At 41.0% G+C, this 21,033-nt stretch overlaps 1 protein-coding gene and 1 long non-coding RNA gene across 8 annotated transcripts in view; one reads left to right on the forward strand and one right to left on the reverse strand.

Annotated features, from left to right (window-relative positions):
- The first annotated feature begins 3,862 nt into the window (after window positions 1-3,862).
- The window catches only part of LOC140197568 (uncharacterized), a 29,057-nt gene continuing 11,886 nt past the window's right edge, over window positions 3,863-21,033 (forward strand). Inside the window, exons 1-2 of one of the 3 annotated variants that reach the window (XR_011885966.1) lie at window positions 3,863-4,103; window positions 4,765-4,808. This is a non-coding gene — a long non-coding RNA (uncharacterized lncRNA). Of the gene's footprint in view, window positions 4,104-4,764; window positions 4,809-20,559; window positions 20,648-21,033 lie in introns of those variants that run through there. The other 2 variants (XR_011885964.1, XR_011885965.1) reach the window with 2 other exon arrangements.
- Window positions 5,000-21,033, reverse strand: part of vegfc (vascular endothelial growth factor c) — a 224,409-nt gene continuing 208,375 nt past the window's right edge. For all 5 annotated transcript variants that reach the window (XM_072257682.1, XM_072257686.1, XM_072257684.1 and 2 more), the window contains exons 6-7: window positions 13,131-13,464; window positions 5,000-5,556 (exon numbers count right to left, since the gene is read on the reverse strand). In XM_072257682.1, the coding sequence (XP_072113783.1) occupies window positions 5,436-5,556; window positions 13,131-13,464 (455 nt within the window). In that variant the 3' untranslated portion in view covers window positions 5,000-5,435. The remainder of the gene's footprint in view (window positions 5,557-13,130; window positions 13,465-21,033) is intronic.

Here is a 21,033-nt window from a genome sequence, read left to right on the forward strand (position 1 = left end):
TGCGATATACACCAGCTGTTCATACGACCATTCACCACCTGCTCCCATGGGGCCACATGACCCTGACCAGGAGGCTAAACAGATGCTACACCCCACCCAGGGGTGGCCTGCATGCTAGCGGAGGGAAGGAGCACCTTACACCTCCTTTGGTAGAGATGTATCTCCACCCTGCTATCCATATAAGATATGGGTGGTGGGGTAGGATGGTGTAATGAGAGAAATACCAGATGCAAAAAAAAAATGATCCCACCTGTCAAAAGGTATTACAAGTACAATAGCCACCTGTATTCACACAGTGGCCGCTTTATCAGGTACACCTGTACATCTGCTTGTTAATTAGCCAATCATATAGCAGTAACTCAATGCAGACATGGTCAAGAGGTTCATTTATTATTCAGACCAAACACCAGAGCAGGAAAGAAATGTGACCTGATTTGACCGTGGAATGGTTACTGGTGCCAGACAGAGTGGTTTGAGTATCTCAGAAACCACTGATCTCCTGGGATTTTTCAAACATATGTCTCTAAGAGTTTACAGAGAATGGTGTGCAAAACAAAAACAAACATCCAGTGAGTGGCAGTTCTGTGGGTGAACACCCCCACAGTCAGAGGAGAATGGCCAGACTGGTTCAAGCTGACAGGAAGGTGACAGTAACTCAAATTACCACACAACGGCGGTGTACAAAGAGCATCTCTGAATGCACAATATGTCAAATGTTGGAGCGTATGTACAATGGAGCAGAAGGCCACACTGGGTTTCATTCTTGTACCAAATAAAGTGACGACTGAGTTTACAACCAATGAGGAATTTGGGTTACAGCCTAATACCAAGAGTATAGAAAGAATGTGTAAAATGCTGCCATCGAAGTGTAGGTAGGACTGAAAAGGTGATGTATTAAAGGGGCAGTATGAGGTAGAAGAGAAACAGGGGCAGGCAAAGTGAGATGTGAGCAGGCTCATGCACAGGATGGAGCAGTTGGACTGAGTGCTACCTTTCTGGGTTTATGACCAGCTGGAAAGACAGTCCAGCATTTCTGTAGTGCCTTCTGAGCTTTCCAAAGTCCTTTACAGTCCTTGAAGTGCTTTTGATATTGAACAATGTGGAAATATAGCAATATAATAATGTCCAGATAATCCCATCCATAAATGTTGTCTGAACGATTGTCTGCGACACCCAGGATAAGTTTTCTATTCCTCTGGTAAAATTTTCTTTTTAGACTTTAGGTACTCTTGACTCAATTTTATTAGCAGTTTCTGAAATGCTAATGGTTAAGTTGAAATATTGCTCCATTTTACGGGGTCAACCAGAGGTTCTGATTGCTGATGAGTAAGTCTTTACTGGAAGCCTGATTTACTGCTTCCTGGCTACTTTACGCTGTCTCTCCAATTCATGAATTACAAGTTGATCCTTCGCATCAGGTCCCTACTTCTTCAATCTTGCTAAAGCTTGTCTTTGGGCATAACAAACAAGCTCTTAAAATTCATGAATGCATTAAGTGTCTAATTTTGTATTAGACAGAATCATTTGACCTTTGTGTGATCCAGAAAACTAGGGTACATGGTGACTTGGCTGATTGGATACAAAATTGGCTTGCTCATAGAAACCAGTTTTAGACCCCCATCATCAAGGCCAAGCTCTCTTCTTGCTATGGTCATCAGGAAGAAAGTACAGGAGCCTTAGGTCACACATCACCAAGATCAAGAACAGTAATTACTCTTCAGCCATCAGGTTCTTGAACCAGCATAGATAACTTCATTCACCTCAATGCTGAACTGACTTCACAACCAATGGACTAACTTTGAAGGACTCTACAACTGACGTTCTTAGTATTTTTATTTATTTGTTATTAGTATTTATTTGTTTTCAGTTTTGCCTTTTTACGCACATTGTTTGTCAGCCTATTTGTACAGTTTTTCACTGATTCTATTGTATTTCTCTATTCTGCTGTGAATTCCTACAAGAAAACAAATCTCAAGATAGTATATAGTGACATATATGTACATATTTTGCTAATAAATTGACTTTGATTTTGGCAGAGGGTAGTGATAGATGTCTTATTTTGTATGAAAGTAGGTGATGAGTGGCGTTCCACACGTTTGTCCTGGAACCACTGTTGTTTGTGCTATGTTGCTATTGGTATCGGTTAATTATTGTCACATGTAGCAAGATACAGTGAAAAGGTTGACTTCCATATTGTTCATACAGATCAAGTCATTTCACAGTGCACTGAGCTAGAATAAATTAAAACAATTACTATGCAGAGCGAAGTTTTATAAGCTACTGAAGAAGTGCAATGCAGGTAACAATAAATTGCAAGAACATAATGAGTAGATTGTGAACTCCAGAGTTAATTTTATTGTACAGGAGATCCCTTCAAGGGTCTGATATATAAATGATTTTGTAGAAAATGTGTTAGGGTGGATAAGTTTATAGATGACACAAACATTTGTGGCATTGAGGATTATTATTAATAATAATAACTTATTTATAGAGTACTTTTCTTACATAAGAACATAAGATATAGGAGCAGAATTAAGCCATCTGACCCATTGAGTCTGCTCTGCCATTTCATCATGGCTGATTCAATTTTGCTCTTAGCCCCAGTCTCCTGCTTTTTCCCCATATCCATTCAAGCCCTGACCAATCAAGGATCTATGAACCTCTGCTGTAAATATATTTAAAGACTAGGCCTCCACAACTGCCTGTGGCAAAGAATTCCACAGATTCGCCACTCTCTGGCTAAAGAAATTCCTCCTCATCTTTTTTCTAATAGGACGTCCCTCATTTCTGAGGCTCTCCCATCATAGGAAACATCCTTTCCACATCCACTCTATCAAGGCCTTTCACCATTCGATAGGTTTATATAAGGTCACCACTCATTCTTCTGAATTCCGGTGAATACGGGCACAGAGCCATCAAATGCTCTTCATATCGCAAGGCACTCAATCTTGGAATCATTTTCGTGAACCTCCTTTGAACCCTTTGCAGTTTCAGCACAAACTTTCTAAGGTAAGGGGCCCAAAACTGCTCACAATACTCCAAATGAGGCCTCATCAGTACTTTATAAAGTCTCAGCATTACATCCCTGCTTTTATGTTGTTGTTCTCCTGGAATGAATGCTAACATTGCATTTTCCTTCCCCACCACAGATTCAACCTGTAAATTAACCTTTAGGGAATCCTGCACAAGGACTCCCAATTCCCTTTGTGCTTCAGTTTTTTTGTATTTCCTCTCCATTTAGAAACAATGTACTTCAATGTGCTTTACAATAGGATAAAGTGCAAAGATGAAAATAAAGACAAAAAGATGTTAGTTACAAGCAAGTTTTGAGCTGGTGTTTAGAAGTGTAAAATGAGACTGCATCCCTTATAGTTTTAGGTATTGAATTCCACAGTTTAGGAGCATAGTTCAAAAAATGTTAACCTGCCAATTACCTTTTGAGGGGGGATGTTCAAATTTAAGAAGACCTGAGAGCTCGAGCAGGATTTTAAAATGAAAGTGAATCTGGAGCTCCAGTCCCAGACTATTGAGAGCTTTAAAAAACAAATAAAAGACCTTTAAAATGAATTCTAACAAGATACAGGAAGCCACTGCAGAGTAGCTAGGATGGGAGTGATATGCTCCGTCATCTTGGTTTCAGTTATAAGTCTAGCAACAGTGTTCTGAATGAGTTGAAGTTTGTCAATAGATTGCTTTGGAAGGCCAGTAAAAGAGTGCGTCATGTTACCTAGTCTATTCAACATAAAGGTGTGAATTAGTTTTTCATCATCGTTACAGAATGATGGCAGAACTGAACGTACCTGCAATATTTCTTTAAGTACAGAAATGCTGCTCTGGTCACTATTTACGTAGGATTTTAAACTGAGTTCTGAGTCAAAGATAACAGCCAGGCTTGTTACTTCCGATTTTACAAGAGGAGCAAAGTTCCCAAGTTTATCAAGAAGCTTATCTTTTCCGGCTTTAGGGCCAACCAAAAGTATTGCAGGATTCCATAAAAGATTGCCAAAGGATACAACAGGATACATATGTGAGAAGAGACATTGCAGGTGGATTTAATCCAGACAAATGTGAGGTGCTGCGCTTTGGGAGATTCAATATGAAGGGTAAGTACACAGTTAATGGCACTGCTGAACATAAGGTTATTTGGGTCCAGGAATGAGGCTTGATGAAAGTGCCTGCACAGATTGAATTGCTGGCCAAGAATGTGTATGGTAAACTTGCCTTTATTAGTTGTAGCACCGAGTTCAAGACCCAGAAAATTATGTTACAGCTTTATAAAACACTGGTCAGACAATATTTGAATATTATATTCAACTTGGTCACCTCATTATTGGAAGGATATGAAAGCTTTGGTGAGATCCTATGCTGCCTGGTTTGGTAAATATGTGGCATGAGGAGAGGTTGAATAAGCTGTGGCTGTTTTTCTCTCTGGATAAAAAGGGGAGATGTGATAGAAATTTAGGAAGCTTAGAGGGATGATGGCCAAATGCAGGCAAATGGGGTGAAGTAATTTGGTCAGCATTGACAAGATGGGCCAAAGGGCCAGTATAGCTCTACGACTCTATCTATTACCCTACGATTAAGCCTTGAACTGAAACCATCAACCTTGCAGTGATCTTGGAGCTCTTGACTCCTTCCTAATGGGCTCAGAACTTGAAAATTACACCAGACTGCCACATGTAATTCAACAGCAAACTATCTATGGGGTATGATGTGTAAGATGTTAATGAATTTGAAAAGTTTAAATTTTCTATTTCTCTACAGATGCTGCCTGACCTGATGAATTTTTGCTTATATAACAGCATCAGGTGAGGCCCACTGCTCAGGTGAACATTCTCAAGGTGGTTACTAATGGAAATGCCATGTGTTACACATTATATAATGACCAGTTATTTCTTGAAACTGAATACTTCCCTGTTGTTTTTGAATCCCTTTTACAGGATTTTCACTGAAGTCAGAGATGCCTGGTCTATTTCTAGGATGGATTCATGACATATAATACACTTTTGCCTTTTATTTTAAAGATATTTTACATGATATAAAAATACAGATCACAGTGAGCTCTTACAGTTGTTAACTGCTACGAACAGGAATGTTGCACAATATTTTTGTGGCAATAAATTAGATATAGATTCATTATCTTTTAAAAAAAATTAGCTTGGAAAGATCTAGACCTTTTGGCCATCAACATGTCATATGAAGCCTGGTTGAGTTCTTTTCATAGACTCCAGCAGAGTTTCTACATTTTATGTTTGCGCTTCTGCCGGAACATGCGGCGTCGGGGTAGCGTTGGGCCCTCCTGTGACTCTGGTGCACTGCTGAGTCAGAGATGCAAATACTATGTGTTTCTTCTATACAGTGTTCTTCCTTTCGGTAGTAGCATCCACGTGAAAGTCTTAACAAGTGTCTCCTTGGTCGCCAAGTGACCCTGGCCGTCAATAATGGTCACTGTACGGCCTTCTCCAGTATGTGGGGACACAGTTACAAATCTCCTCGCTGAAGTAAAGTCCCTGTTTACAGCTCCTCCTTCGGACCCGGCATGGCGGCCTGTAGCAGCTGCGGGATGTAAATGGGACATGGTTATTGTTTTAAGCAATCCAAGTAACAAAATACAGAAAATCTGCAGATGCTGGAAATCCAGGCAATACATACAAAATGCTGGAGGAACTCAGCAGGCCAGACAGCATCCATGGAAAAGAGCACAGTCAACGTTTTAGGTCCGATGTGTCAACTGTACTCTTTACCACAGATGCTCCCTGGCCCGTTGAGTTCCTCCAGCATTTTGTGTGTGCAGTAATGATTAATAAACCATGCAACTTTACCCCCAAACTAGGTAGATAGTAATTCATGCATGAGGGACATAACATCATTTTATTGCCGAGTGTGTAAGCACTTTGACCTCATGTCTGTAGACCAACTATAGATTGCTTACAGCACTCGTTACGTAGCTAGAAAGCCCAAGGTATTTCAAAGTAGCATCACCATACAAAATATGACACCAAAAGAATAATGAGTACAATGACCTAAAGGTGGCCTGTACCTGCTTCTTATGTCAAATCAAAATCAAATCAAATCAAATCAAGTTTAATCACTATTCAACCATACATGGATATAGCCGAATGAGTCAGTGTTCCTCTGGGCCCAACATACACATGTTCAAATTAGCGAGAAAAAAACATAGCCACTCAAGAAAACATATTTATAACAAAACAAAACACCTTTGGTTGACCCATGACAGGCCACTACATCTGAACGTGTCACCATTGCTTTACTAGTTGAAGATTGCTCTTAAAAATTACTCCCCTATTTTAATTCTTACGTGTACTAAAGATTGTTTAACATAAAAGTTAACACTCTTGACTTTTATACTATTCAATCTCTGCACTCCTAAGAAAGTATAATCAAAGGCCCATCCCACCCACTTTATTCTCCTTCCTGCCCCCTTCCATTAGGCAGTAGAGACAAATACTTGAAAGTATGCACCACCAGGTTCAAGGACGGCTTCTACCCAAAACACTAAAAAGTCCACAGACGCTAGACATTTAAAGCAATGCACACAAAGATGCTGGAGGAGATCAGGAGATCAGGCAGCATCAATGGAAATTAATAAACAGTCAACGTTTTGGACCAAGACCCATCTTCAGGACTGGAAAGGAAGGAGGAAGATGCCAGAATAAAAAGGTTAGGGGAGGGGAGAGAGGATAGCCAAAAGGTGATAGGTGAAGCCAGTTGGGTAGGAATAGTAAAGGGCTGGAGAGGAAGGAATCTGATAGAAGAATCAGAATCAGGTTTATGATCACCAACATGTGACGTGAAATTTGTTAACTTAGCAGCAGCAGTTCAATGCAATGTATAATCTAGCAGAGAAAAGAAATAATAATAGTAAATAAAATAAAAATGATAATAAATAAACAAGTAAAGCAATTACATATATTGAATAGATTTTTAAAAATGTGCAAAAACAGAAATACTGTATATTTAAAATAAAGTGAGGTAGTGTCCAAAGATTCAATGTCCATTTAGGAATCGGATGGCAGAGGGGAAGAAGCTGTTTCTGAATCACTGAGTGTGTGCCTTCAGGCTTCTGTATCTCCTCCCTGATGGTAACAGTGAGAACAGGGCATGCCCTGGGTGTTTTACGTCCTTAATAATGGACGCTGCCTTTCTGAGACACCGTTTCCTAAAGATGTCCTGGGTACTTTGTAGGCGAGTAACCAAGATGGAGCTGACTAGATTTACAAGCTTCTGCAGCTTCTTTCGGTCCTGTGCAGTAGCCCCTCCACACCAGACAGTGATGCACCACTCCACTAGTTGGCATATCTCACTCCTGTACACCTTCTCGTCACCACCTGAGATTCTACCAACAATGGGTGTATCGTCAGCAAATTTATCGATGGTATTTGAGCTATGCCTAGCCACACAGTCATGTGTATATAGAGAGTAGAGCAGTGGGCTAAGCACACACCCCTGAGGTGCGGCAGTGTTGTTCGTCAGTGAGGAGGATATGCTATCACCAATCCGCACAGATTGTGGTCTTCTGGTTAGGAAGCTGAGGGTCCAATTGCAGAGGGAGGTACAGAGGTCCAGGTTCTGCAACTTCTCAATCAGGATTGTGGGAATGATGGTATTAAATGCTGAGCTATCGTCAATGAACAGCATCCTGACATAGGTGTTTGTGTTGTCCAGGTGGAGAGCCATTGATATTGCATCAGCCATTGACCTATTGTGGCGATAGGCAAATTGCAATGGGTCCAGGTCCTTGCTGAGGCAGGAGTTCAGTCTAGTCATGACCAACCTGTCAAAGCATTTCATCACTGTCGATGTGAGTACTACCGGGTGATAGTCATTAAGGCACCCCTCGTTATTCTTCTTAGGCACTGGTATAATTGTTGCCTTTTTGAAGCAAGTGGGGACTTCTGCCCGTAGCAGTGAGAGGTTGAAAATGTCCTTAAATACTCCCGCTAGTTGGTTGGCACAGGTTTTCAGAGCCTTACCAGGTATTCCATTGGGACCTTCCGCCTTGCGATGGTTTACTCTCTTTAAAGACAGTCTAACATCAGCCTCTGAGACAGAGATCACAGGGTCACCAGGTGCAACAGGGATCTTCACAGCTGTAGTTGTGTTCTCCCTTTCAAAATGTGCATAGAAGGAGTTGAGTTCACCTGGTAGTGAAGCATCTGTAGGCGCTCCTGTGCTTCCTTTGTCCATACCTTCTTGGTCCTCACTACTGGAGCTGCAGTCTTCAGTCCCTGCCTATACTCAGGGCGTAGAAGTACAGCTAGGTGATCAGACTTCCAGAAGTGAGGGTGTGGAATAGCATGATAGGCATTCTTGATGGTGGTGCAGCTATGGTCCAGTGTGCTGTTTCCTCTGGTATTGCAAGTTATCTGTTGATGGCAATTGCTTAGTGATTTTTCAGACTGGCCTGGTTAAAATCTCCCAAAACGATGGTGAAGGCATTAGGGTACAAGAAACACTTGCAAATGTTGCATTCCTGTCCAGAAGTGTGGACAGATTTATGCACAATCTCACAAACCTGACTGAATACTTTGATGAATTGGTAGTTTGAGTCAATGAAAGTAACGCTGTAGATGTCAGCCCCTCACAATACTTGCTTGCAAAATTGTGACTCATGGGTTGAAACAGAGAATTGAGGAAGATAAGAGACAGAGTGATGAGAAAAGTTCAAAGTAAATGTATTACCAAAGCATGTTTTTGTCACCATGTACTACTTGCAGCATCATCTTCTTGCAGGCATTCAGAGTACAACAGAGGAATGCAATAGAATCAATTAAAAAATCCACACACAAGCAAAGACTGACAGCCAATGTGCAAAATGAGGGCAAATTGCAAATGAATGTTTGTTGGACTGGTAGGTGGTGTTGGATGGCATTGAGATACAGCTAGCAGAAATATGCCTCGAGCTTCCAGTGGCACAGTGGGTAGAACTCTTGCTCTCCACTCCAGTGACCTAGTTCTGCCCTCTTCTTGGCGGAGCTATTCTCTCCATGATTCCAGTTTCCAAAAGACATGCGATAGGCTATTTAGCTGGCCACTGTAAATTTTCCCTAGCGTGTAGGTGACCAGTCGAATATGAGGGAGGTTGTTAGGAATAGTGCACAAAGAAGTGTGTCTAAACAATCTCCTATATCATAAGGAAATAAGGAAAAATGGAGCAAATTACCCAGAAATTAATGTTAAGCCCATTTCTCTTTTTGGGGTACCTTAGTGGCTTCTAATTTGATTTAATTAAAGTTTGCATTTAACATTACATTTAAGGAGAATGATAACCTTGAGATAGGACACAGTCAATGCAACAAAATAGCAAGATCTATGTCAACAGAGAACTGTGCAGTTTTATAAACAAAGGTGAACAGAGACATTGAGGAGAACAGAAACACTGAGGTGTATATATACAAAAATTTTTGAAGGTGACATAAAAAGTTAAGAAGAATATCATAAAGGCTCCTGGAGTTCTTAGTTGTATTAATAAAGGTATAGAGTTCAAATAGAAACTATGAACCACTGATTAGCCTCAGTAGGTTCTCAATGAATAGTTTAGGTAGGGGCCTCCTCATTCAAAGCTCTCAAAAAGATTAAATATTGGAATGGAATGTTTAAGGGAAGCTTATAGTTAATGTCAGGCTTAAGAGACTGTAGACAAAGTGTGGACAAGAACATAAAAATGAATTATGTGTAGTGAGAGTACAATAGATTAATAAAGAAACTAAATCTTTAATGCTCAGTTTAAAAAATGGTAAGTTAATTCCAAGTGTTCAAAAATTTCTTCCAGTAGAACTATAGCCATAAAGGGAGAATGATGGATACTTGTTGTCTGCCTTCCAGCAAAGAGGATACTGTAAATGTTGCACTTATTGATAGTTGGAATCAGTTTATTACTGTCACATGTACAGAGAAAAGGTGAAAAGCATTGTTTTGCATGCCATCCAGACAGATCATTTCAAACATAAGTACGCTCTGGGTCCACTGTTCCTTCCCTTTCTCCTACATTCCACTCCTTTGTTGGTACCAACCATTGTTGGTAGAATCTCAGGTGGTGATGTGAGGGTGTACAGGAGTGAGATATGCCAACTAGTGGAGTAGTGCCACAGCAACAACCTGGCACTCAGTGTCAGTAAGACGAACGAGCCGATTGTGGACTGCAGGAAGGGTAAGACGAAGGAACACATACCAATCCTCATAGAGGGATCAGAAGTGGAGAGAGTGAACGGTTTCAAGTTCCTGGGTGTCAAGATCTCTGAGGATCTAACCTGGTCCCAAAATATCGATGCAGTAATAAAGAAGGCAAGACGGTGGCTATTCTTTATTAGGAGTTTGAAGAGATTTGGCATGCCAACAAGTACACTCAAAAACTTCTATAGTTGTACTGTGGAGAGCATTCTGACAGGCTGCATCACTGTCTGGTATGGGGGGGCTACTGCATAGAACCGAAAGAAGCTGCAGAGGGTCGTAAATTTAGTCGGCTTCATCTTGGGTACTAGCCTACAAAGTACCCAGGACACCTTCAAGGAATGGTGTCTCAGAAAGGCAGCGTCCATTATTAAGGACCTCCAGCACCCAGGGCATGCCATTTTCTCACTGCTATCATCAGGTAGGAGGTACAGAAGCCTGAAGGCACACACTCAGCGATTCAGGAACAGCTTCTTCCCCTCTGCCATCCGCTTCCTAAATGGACATTGAATCTTTAGACACTTCTTCAATGTTTTTTGATATACAGTATTTCTGCTTTTACACTTTTTTTTTACATCTATTCAATATACGTAAGTGATTTACTTGTTTATTTATTATCATTATTATTTTATTTATTTTTTTTTCTCTGCTAGATTATGAATTGCAATGAACATCTGCTGCTAAGTTAACAAATTTCACATCACATGCCGGTGATAATAAACCTGATTCTGATTCTGATTCTGAGCAAGACATAGCCTCTGGGTAAATAGTTTATATAAAAACCATTGGCATAAGCAGAAAGAACAGCACTGGAGGAAAGTATGGAGGGAGTGTCAGCGGTAGGTTTTTTTTACAGAGAATGGTGGGTGCATGGAACACACTGCTGAGGGGGGTAGTAGAGGCAGGTACATGGGGGCATTTAAGAGACTCTTAGATAGGCACGTGGCCAAGTAGTTAAGGCATTGGACCTGAAGTTCGTGAGTTCGAGCCCCAGCTGAGGCAATGTGTTGTGTCCTTGAGCAAGGCACTTAATCACACATTGCTCTGTGACGACATTGGTGCCAAGCTGTATGGGTCCTAATGTCCTTCCCTTGGACAACATTGGTGTCGTGGAGAGGGGAGACTTGCAGCATGGGCAACTGCTGGTCTTCCATACATCCTTGCTCAGGCCTGTGCCCTGGAGAGTGAAGACTTTCCAAGTGCAGATCCATGGTCTCGCAAGACTAACGGATGCCTTAGTAGATAGGCACATGAATGATTGAAAAATGGAGGGCGATGTGAGGGAAAAGGGCTAGATTGATCATAGAGTAGATTAAAAGGTTGACCCAAAATCATGGGCAGATGTTTATATAACAACCATTGACATAAGGAAGAACTAATCTTTAAACTGCTTCAAAATTCATATAAAAAGTAATCATAAGATGCAGCAGCGGTAAACAAAACTACTCTATCAGAAACAGAAGTCTCAGTGGGAAGCCACTTGACACGTGATTTGGAAAATCATCACAAAAAGTACAAGGCATTGACTGGTACCTCAAGCTATGTATGTATGTATATAAGTATATGTATATGTATATAAGCTATATACGTAGGTATATAAGTATGCAGTACACTCAGTGGCTACTTTCTTAGGTACCTCCTGTGCTTAATTTGAGTTACTGTCACCTTCCTATCAGCTTGAGCCAGCCTGGCCGTTCTCCTCTGACCTCCCCTGTTAACAAGGCATCTTTGCCCACAGGACTGCTGCTCACTGCATGTGTTTTAATTTTTGTACCATTCTCTGTAGACTGTAGACTGTTGTGCTGAAAATCCCAGGGGATCAGCAAACACGCTGTCTGGCATCATCAATCCATTCCACTTAGATCACATTTCTTCCCCATTCTGATGTTTGGTCTGAACAATAACTGAACCTCTTCACCATGTCTGGATGCTTTTATACACTGAGTTGCTGCCACATAATTGACTGATTAGATATTTAAACAATTTCAACGTTTAAGAGAAGTTTCGTTAGCTAGGTGGATAGTAGGGGTATGGATTGCTATGGTCTGGGTGCAGGTCAATGGGAGTAGGCAGCTAAATCGTTCAGCAAAGACTAGATGGACAAAAGGTCCTGTTTCTTTGCTGTACCTTTCTATGATTCTATGACTATTTGCATTAATGAGCAGGTGTATCTAATAAACTGGCCACTGAGTGTACAGTGTTCAATATTGAGAAACAAAAAATGTGACAATATCACATCGACCACGAAACATTCAAAAATGGGCTGGCTAGATGTACTGGTGAATAAAGGAGACTACATCGAGGCAGCTGAGATTACGCGCTACGTTAATAGATTCTGATTACATCTCTTAGAGATATTGAAACTCCAAGCCGTGATACACTGACGATATCAGAGTAATGAACTCAAAAGAGGAGAGAACCATACCAAGTAGCTGAGAACAAATGCAGAGAAGCAAAACATGAATGGTCTAGGCATTAGAATTGCTAATGAGTTTATCATATCAGAGTTTTATATGTAGAGATAGAAGCTGACCATGAGCCTGGTGGTATGTGTTCTCAAATTTTTGTATCTTCTGCCTGATAGAAGGGAGAAGGGAGAATGACTGGGGTGAGAAGGACCAATTAAGCATTTGTATAGTACTTCCCCCACCCCCCATGGAAGTCATGGTCATCCACTGTAACCGAGGAAGGCCCCTCACACCACTGGAGCCAGGCTTCCAAGGTTGAGATAGTGGAACTGTCCCATTGGAAAGGCTTTTCCACTTCAGAAACCGCTGCCGCAAAGATTTCTTCAGGTCAGAGGAACTGCACCAATCTAACTGTCATCATCGGACAACCAATCAATCAGTGCACTGCCACATGGCCAAGACGTCACAAATAGGACTTCAGTTTGAACTCGGACCACCCCAGATAAGGAGACAGACTGGCAAAAGGCTGACCTGCAGGTGTTACGATGAAACCTCTTTCCTTTCAAAAAGCACTTGTTTGGAGACTCCGTGCACTCGCAGACACACTTCACCGGGTTCAAGGGCTGATGCTTCGGGCAGGTTTTCTTACAGGCACACTCGCAGGAATCTGCATCAAACTGCTTGTGGGGACCACATATAGCAGGATAGAGTCCGTTTCTGCACACGCACTGACAGGTATCCTCATCCAACTCCCGGTGCTGTCCGCAGCTGGTGTGACGCAGGCCTCCTTTGCACACACATTGACAGGTATCCTCATCCAACTCTTTGTTGGGCCCACAGACACTCTGGAAGCGAAGGTAATCCTCTGCAAACAAGAAATATCAATAAGATGCATTTTCTAAGAAAGCAAGAATAGAACACAATTTGACTCCATAGCACACTTCATAATCAAAAATACAAGAAAATGGGATAGAATACTTTATCACTTTAACATGAAGTAATGGAAGGCTGACCAGTTTACAGCTACGCTAACTAGGTAGGAGTATTAATGGTGATGGAATTTGGAACATAAAATCATACACCATGGAAGCAGGCAGTTTGGCTGAAAATCCATGCCAGCCAGTGAGTACCTTTCTGTACTAATCTCATTGCCGTACATTTGTTCCATAGCCCTCTATGCTTAAGTGATTCAAGTGCCTATCTAATGTTTCAAAATGTTGTCAGAGATCCACCTTCAGCAACTCTCTCAGTAGTGCATTCCAGGGTGATGAAGACCCCCCTTATATCCCTTCTAAATTTCTTCCTCCTTATCCTAAAGCTATTCCCTCAAGTCTTATTTACCAGACATGGTGAAAGGCTTCCTACATCTACCCTATCTGTAACCTGTATTACGTCCGCTCAAAACTTCCTAAACTCCAGGGAGAACAGACCTGACTTCTCCAGTCTCTCCCCATAACTGAATGGCTGACAACCACACAACATCCTGGTAACCTGAACTCCAGCTCAGATATGACCAAGGTTCTATACAATTGGATTGTTACCTCCTTATTGCTTCATTCAGTGTTCCAACCAATGAAGGCCTGTATCCCATATGCCTTCCTAACCATTTTACCATCTTGTCTACAAATCTTGCCACCTTCAAGGATCTATGGACATTTACTCTAATATATCTCTGTTCCTCAATAGTCCCAGTGTTCCTCATTGGAGCTTCCAAAATGTATCACTTCAATTTTGTTTTGATTAGTCTCCGTCTGCTATTTTCCAGTCCATTTCATGACACATCACAATCTCTGCAACCTCAGACTGACTTTCACATTGGCAACAATTCTCTCAATCTTCATGTCAACCCTGAGGGATCTTGCCTCCCTCATCTACATCCAAATTATTCACATGTATTAGAAAAAGTAATAGGACCAGCCCAGATCTTTGTGAGTCATTATGAAAAACAGGCATCCAATCACAAAATCAGCCTTCTGTCATCACCCTCTGTCTCCTTTCACCAAGCCAACTTTGGATCCAATTTGCTAACTAGACCTGATCCAATTGGCCCTTAACTTTTGAGTCAATTTCCTCCATGGAACCTTGTTAAAGGCCATGTAAATCACATCTACTGCCCTGCCTTTATTGATACACTTTGTTACCTACTCAAAGCACACAATTAAACCGGCCACACAGAATTAAACACACAATTAAACTGACCACACAGAATATTATAGCATACAATTTAAAAATCCAAAGTAGTTTTTTAAATCAAAGTACATATGTAGTATACAACCCTCAGATTTGTCCCTGCACAGATAGCCATGAAACAAAGAAACACCATGGAACCCAGTCAAAGAAAACTTCAAACACCCAATGTGCAAAAAAATAACCAATCGTTCAAATAGCAAGAAACAAGTGAATATCGCACAGAATATTAAACATCAAACTGCAGAGTCCTTGAAACAGTCTAGGAATAGTTTTGTTCAGTTAGTTTTAATGCTGTTAACTGCAGACAGCACAGCTAGACGGCCCTGATCAAAATTTAGCAAAATAACAATTAAAAAAAAGGAATGACCAGAAATCAGAAACACATATAACATGAACTGCAGAGTTCTCTAAACAGACTGTTTGGCTCACAATGTCTGTAGCAAACACAATGCTGATTTAACTAATACCCTAATGTGTGTACGTGATCCAAATTCCTCATTTCCTGCTAATTCTTGGGTCTTTTAACAGCCTCTCAAATGCCTCTATGTGTCTGTTTCCACCATTACCAAAGCAGCCCATCAATCTTTCTGTAAAACAGCTGCTCCACACCTCTCTTTTTGCCATTGCCTCCACCCCATGTTTAAATGCATGTCCTGTAGTACACTCCATTTCTATTCTGAGACAAGGATTCTATCTACTCTGCCTCTGCCTCCTATTATCCCATAAACTTCTATTGGGAGTGTTGAACCTGCCTTCCATATTAATTTCTGTCTTTTCATGTGATCATTAATGCTCTCCTTCAGAACTTTTTTTTAAAGTATCTTCACTATCAATGACATTGGGCTCACAAATCCATAATTACCTAGCATTAAAATGATAGATTAAAACGTGACAGGATTATTATCTGGATTTGGGAGTTGAAATCCCATTATGGCAACTTAAATTCAGTTAATTAAACATTTAACCTTGGTAATTATAGAAAATATTAATTTGTGGTTTTAAAAACTCATTTGCTTCACTCATGCCCAATGTGGAAGGAAACTTAATTTTTTCACTTTCTCTGGCCAGTATTTGACCATAGAATCATTGGACTATTGTTGACTCAACTACCCTCTTGCATGGCAGAGTAAATCCATCCATTTCAAGACAATTCAGGCAAAAAACCTTTGAGCAACATATACATGTAAGTACAAAACAGGATGCTCTATTATGAATACAAGAGATTCTGCAGATGCTCGAAATCCAGAGTAAGAAGTCAGAAACTAGAAAGAAGCTAGCTTTCTCTCCCCTTTCTTTCCAGTCCTGATGACGGGCCTCATCCCGAAACATCGATTCTTTATTTCTTTCCATAGATGCTGCCTGATCTGAGAGTTCCTTCTTCACTTTTTGTGTGTAGCTCTTTTATGAGTATCTTTCTGGGAGTTTGATTTTCCTGCCATGTGCCCGGCTGATTATACTAGATTCAGGGACATGGACAGAAACATTTAACTTTAAAAAATGCAACAGGAAAAATGATTTCTCAATTATTTCAAGAGTGTACCAACAATAGGGACAGAAGGATTATTTCCATTACTGTCTTAGGTATAATGTTAACCTGGATATTCTGATTGCATATGGTCTCAGATTAAATAGCTTTTCCAGTTTAAGCCCTCCCAAATAGACATTTACTTCTCAATCAATGTCTCCTATTAGATTATCTGGCCTTTAGCTCATTACTAGTTTTTAGATCTTGCTGTGCAACTTGGCATTTTATAATTCATTCAAACAATGTGTGCTGATGGTGAGTCCAATATTTTCTACCCCTCCCTAATTGCCCCTAAGAAGGTGGTGGAGAACTACCTTCTTGAAGGATGTAACACTGAGGCTTTATAAAGCATTAGTCAGACCACACTTGGAGTATTGTGAGCCGTTTTGGGCCACTTACAGTATCTAAGAAAGCCTGTGCTGACATTGGAGAAAGTCCAGAGGAGGTTTCCGGCAATGACCCGGGAATGATAGGGTTAATGTGTGAGGAGTGTTTGAAAGCTCTGGGCCTGTAAGAGTTTAGAAAAATGAGGGAGGGGGATCTCATTGAAAAAATATTGAATATTGAAATGCCTAGATATAGTGAATGTGGAGAAGGTGTTTCCCATAGTGGGGGAGTCTAGGACCTGAGGGTACAGCCCCATAATACAAGGATGCCTCTTTAGAACAAAGATGAGGAGGAATTTCTTTATCCAGTGGGCAGTGAGTCTATGGAATTCATTTCCACAGATGGTTGTGGGAGCATTGGGTATGTTTACAGTCGAAGTTGATTGGTTCATAATTAGTAAGGAGGTCAAAAGTTATGGAGAGAAGGCAGAAGAACGGGATTGAGAGAGATAAAAAAATCAGCCATGATAAAGTGGCAGAACAGACTTGATGGGCCGAATGGCTAATTCTGCTTCTATGTCTTATGTTCTTATGGTCTTTAACTGCTGCAGATCATCTTGTGAGGTGCTATTAACTAGGAAGTAAGACAATAGGGACCTAATGAAAAAGAAGAAACTGTGATTCATTTCTGACGCAGATGTTGTGTGACTTCTAGGCTATTACACTACAAAAGGCATTAGGTTTCAATTAGATCACAGTGACTATATAGTCTTTGGAACATCTCAAGCTGTGCAGAGAGCTCTAGAAATGTAAATATTTGGATTTTTACACACGGAAGACCCAGAAGCATCTCTTACTTTTCCATAAGGATGTAAAAGAAGTAGGAGTTATCCCACTTCCAAAACTGGATGCAGGGCTGAGTGTTGAAGATTCCTAGATGTACGTAGGGGTGCAGCTGCAGTCTAATGAATAAGATTTGTGTAAATTCCTAAATAAGCCAAACATCTGTTAATTTACCCTTTTTACAGAACCCTGAACTGTAGGGCCACATAAAGTTGTATAGGAGGAATTCCAGTTCATAAGAACCAGACCTATTAGCTTCCTTATGTGGTTGGGTAAAAAAGAAAAGCTCCCTGGATGAATGCTGGGCTATCCCCATTTTATATTTCTAATAATACACCATCAAATTAATTGTTTTCTGTCTCCCCTTTCACTTCAGGCTATCTCCTTGAACCAATACTCTGAAGAAATTCGATAGTCATTCGATGGTCAGTAAGCATACAGAAACCAAAAGCTTTTCTTGTCAGTGTGGTTCACTTAACAGAATACCTGTCACTCAGAACACTGTGGCTTCAAATCTTAATTAGAAGCCAAGAGCACAAAAATGAGCTGCTACTTCAGCACTCAGTGCATTTCTCAGTCTGAAGTAACACATACAGCACGTTGGGGGAGCATAGCAGTTCAGGCAGCATCTACAGAGCACTGATAACAGTTTCTAAACCTGTTCCTTCAAAAGGTGGTAAAGGATCTCAGGCTGATATTTTTAATCTCAACATTTATTGCCCAGTAAACTGAAACACTAACTCAAGGACTAAATCCTGGACCTCGCACCCTAACAACATGTCTGGCTGACCTTCACCTGAGGGATTGCAATGTTTAATAACAGCTTCAAAGATTCAAAGCACACTTATTATTAAAGAATGCATAAATTATACACCTTGAAATCTTTCTGCTTATTGGCAGCCATAAAGCAAGATACTTGAATAACCCACATTGTGCAAACAATAGAAGCAAGCCAACAACATCCTGAACCAGACTGAGTCCAGCTTTGCTCCCGAAGCAGCCTCAGTCCCAGTTCACCACACCAACAGGGCAAAAGCGCACAGCAGCTGGATCAGTTCACAGTCTCAGCGGCGCGAAGGGAGAATGAACATTCGCGAGAGAGTGAGTGAAATCAGCCTGACCCTCGCCTCCGTACCCAACACTCAGGCTTCCAGTCTAGCTGTGTCAGCGTTTAAGTCGTCAAAGCCTGACACGCCTGGGCAGTCCCACCTCTCACAATTCCGTGCTTGGAGTGATCCATCCTTGCGCCGGGTTAGGTGGAACCATTTTAAACACTTCCTCCTAAAAGCCTCAATTGTATTTGCCTCACCACTATTCCTGGCAGAGCACTCCAAGTACCCATTATTGTCTGTGTAATGTACTTGCCTCATACGTCATGCCCTCTAGCATTAAACATTTAAACCCCGGGGAAAAGATACTGCTTGTCTATCCACGCCTCTCATAATCTTATAAACTTTTATTGGGTCTCCCTTAGTCCCTGCCATTCTAGAGACAACAATCCTAATATGTCCAACTTTTCCTTACTCTACATGTCCTCTAATCCAGACAGCATCTGAGAAGCATCTTCCACATCCTCTCCATAGCTTCCACATCCTTCCCATAATGGGGCGACCAGACTATACCCTAATTCTAATTGAGGTATCTGAAACAGGGAGAGGTTCGATAACTTCACAGTGATGGAAATGAGGGATCTTAGTGACACAGCAATCACCAACTTCACCTTCTATACCCGAATCACATCTTAGCAAAGTTGTTAACCGCCTTGTTCAGTTTCAGATGCTAAGAAGTCAAAAAGTTAAAAATCGGAGATAGGAAGTCTAAAAATAATAACTTTCATAATCTCGTGCCTCCCCATCTCTCCAATTTTCTCTAGCCTTAAAAAGTTCTCCGGTTTTCACAGTCCACTCATTTTTGATCTTTTTGATCAAACAAAATATAATCACTCTGCCTCTGGCTGACATGCTTTCCAATAACTCTGGAATGAACTTTTATCGCCACCCTTTCATCTCTTCAGATGCTCCTTACTATTGACCATGTGGTTAATTGCCCGGGTATCTCCCCACTTTTGTTTGGCAGTACAAATAAGAGAAAATCTGCAGATGCTGGAAATTTGAGCAACACACACAAAATGCTGGAGAAACTTAGCAGGCCAGGCAGCATCTATGGAAAAAAGCACAGTCAACATTTTAGGCCGAAACTCTTTGGCAGGACTTGAGAAAAAATGCTGAGGAGTAGATTTGAAAGGTGGGAGCAGGGGAGAGAGAAACACCAGGTGATAGGTGAAACTTGGAGGGGGAAGGGATGAAGCAAAGAGCTAGGGAGTTGATTGGTGAAAGAGACAGAAGGCCATGGAAGAAAGAAAAAAGGTGGTGGGGGGGAGAGGACCACCAGAGGGAGGCGATGGGCAGGCAAGGAGATAATATGAGAGAAGGAAAAGGGGATGGGAAATGGTGAAGTGGGGGAGCATTACTGGAAGCTTGAGGAATCGATGTTCATGCCATCAGGTTGGAGGCTACCCAAACGGAATATAAGGTGCTGTTCCTCCAACCTAAGTGTGACCTTATCACGACAGTGGCGGAGGCCTTGGATGGACATATTGGAATGGGAATGGGAAGTGGAATTAAAATGGGTGGCCACTGGGAGATCCTGCTTGTTCTGATGGACAGAGCATAGATATAGCAAGAACAATGTAGAACAAGCAGGATCTCCCAGTGGCCACCCATTTTAATTCCACTTCCGCCTCTCCAGAGAAAGCAACCCAAGTTAGTCCGAGGTTTAATTATGGCATGCTCTAATCCAGACAATAGTGTGGTAAACCTCCTGTACACCCTTTCCGAAGCCTTGACATCCTTTTTATAATGGGGCAACCAGAGCCATATACAATACTCCAGATGCAGCCTAACTGGAGTTTTTGCACATCTTAAAAAATCTATTCAATATATGTAATTAATTTACTTGTTTATTTATTATGTTCTATTTTATTTATTATTATTACTTTTTTCTCTCTCTGCTAGATTATGTATTGCATTGAACTGCTGCTGCTAAGTTAACAGATTTCACATCACATGCCGGTGATAATAAACCTAATTCTAATTCTGATTCTGATTCTAAAATGCTGCAGCATAACTTCCTGACTTTTGTACTTATCGTCTCGACTATTAAAGGCAAGTATGAATGCTTTCTTAATCACTTCTCTTTCCTGGCTGCTTAAGATTAAAAGACAGGATCTGCATGGAGAAACACATCTTTCATATTATTATGTCAGTTAAGGAAGCCATTCAGCCCAACAGGTTGATGCAATTTCATCCGTGCCATTCCCACAATGTTCTCTCAGATCCATCCTGATCTAGTAGCTCCTTCACAAGGGACAACTTACAGGGAATCAGGATCAGAAACAGGTTTAACATCATTCGCATAGGTCTTGAAATTTGTTGTTTTGCAGCAGCCGTACTGTGCAATGCATAACAAAAAAACTAAATTATCATAAGAAATATATACATACATAGGCATCCGTTAGTCTTATGAGACCATGGATTTGTGCCTTTGAAGG

Source organism: Mobula birostris, chromosome 5, assembly GCF_030028105.1.
Source record: "Mobula birostris isolate sMobBir1 chromosome 5, sMobBir1.hap1, whole genome shotgun sequence".
Classification (NCBI taxonomy): domain Eukaryota; kingdom Metazoa; phylum Chordata; class Chondrichthyes; order Myliobatiformes; family Myliobatidae; genus Mobula; species Mobula birostris.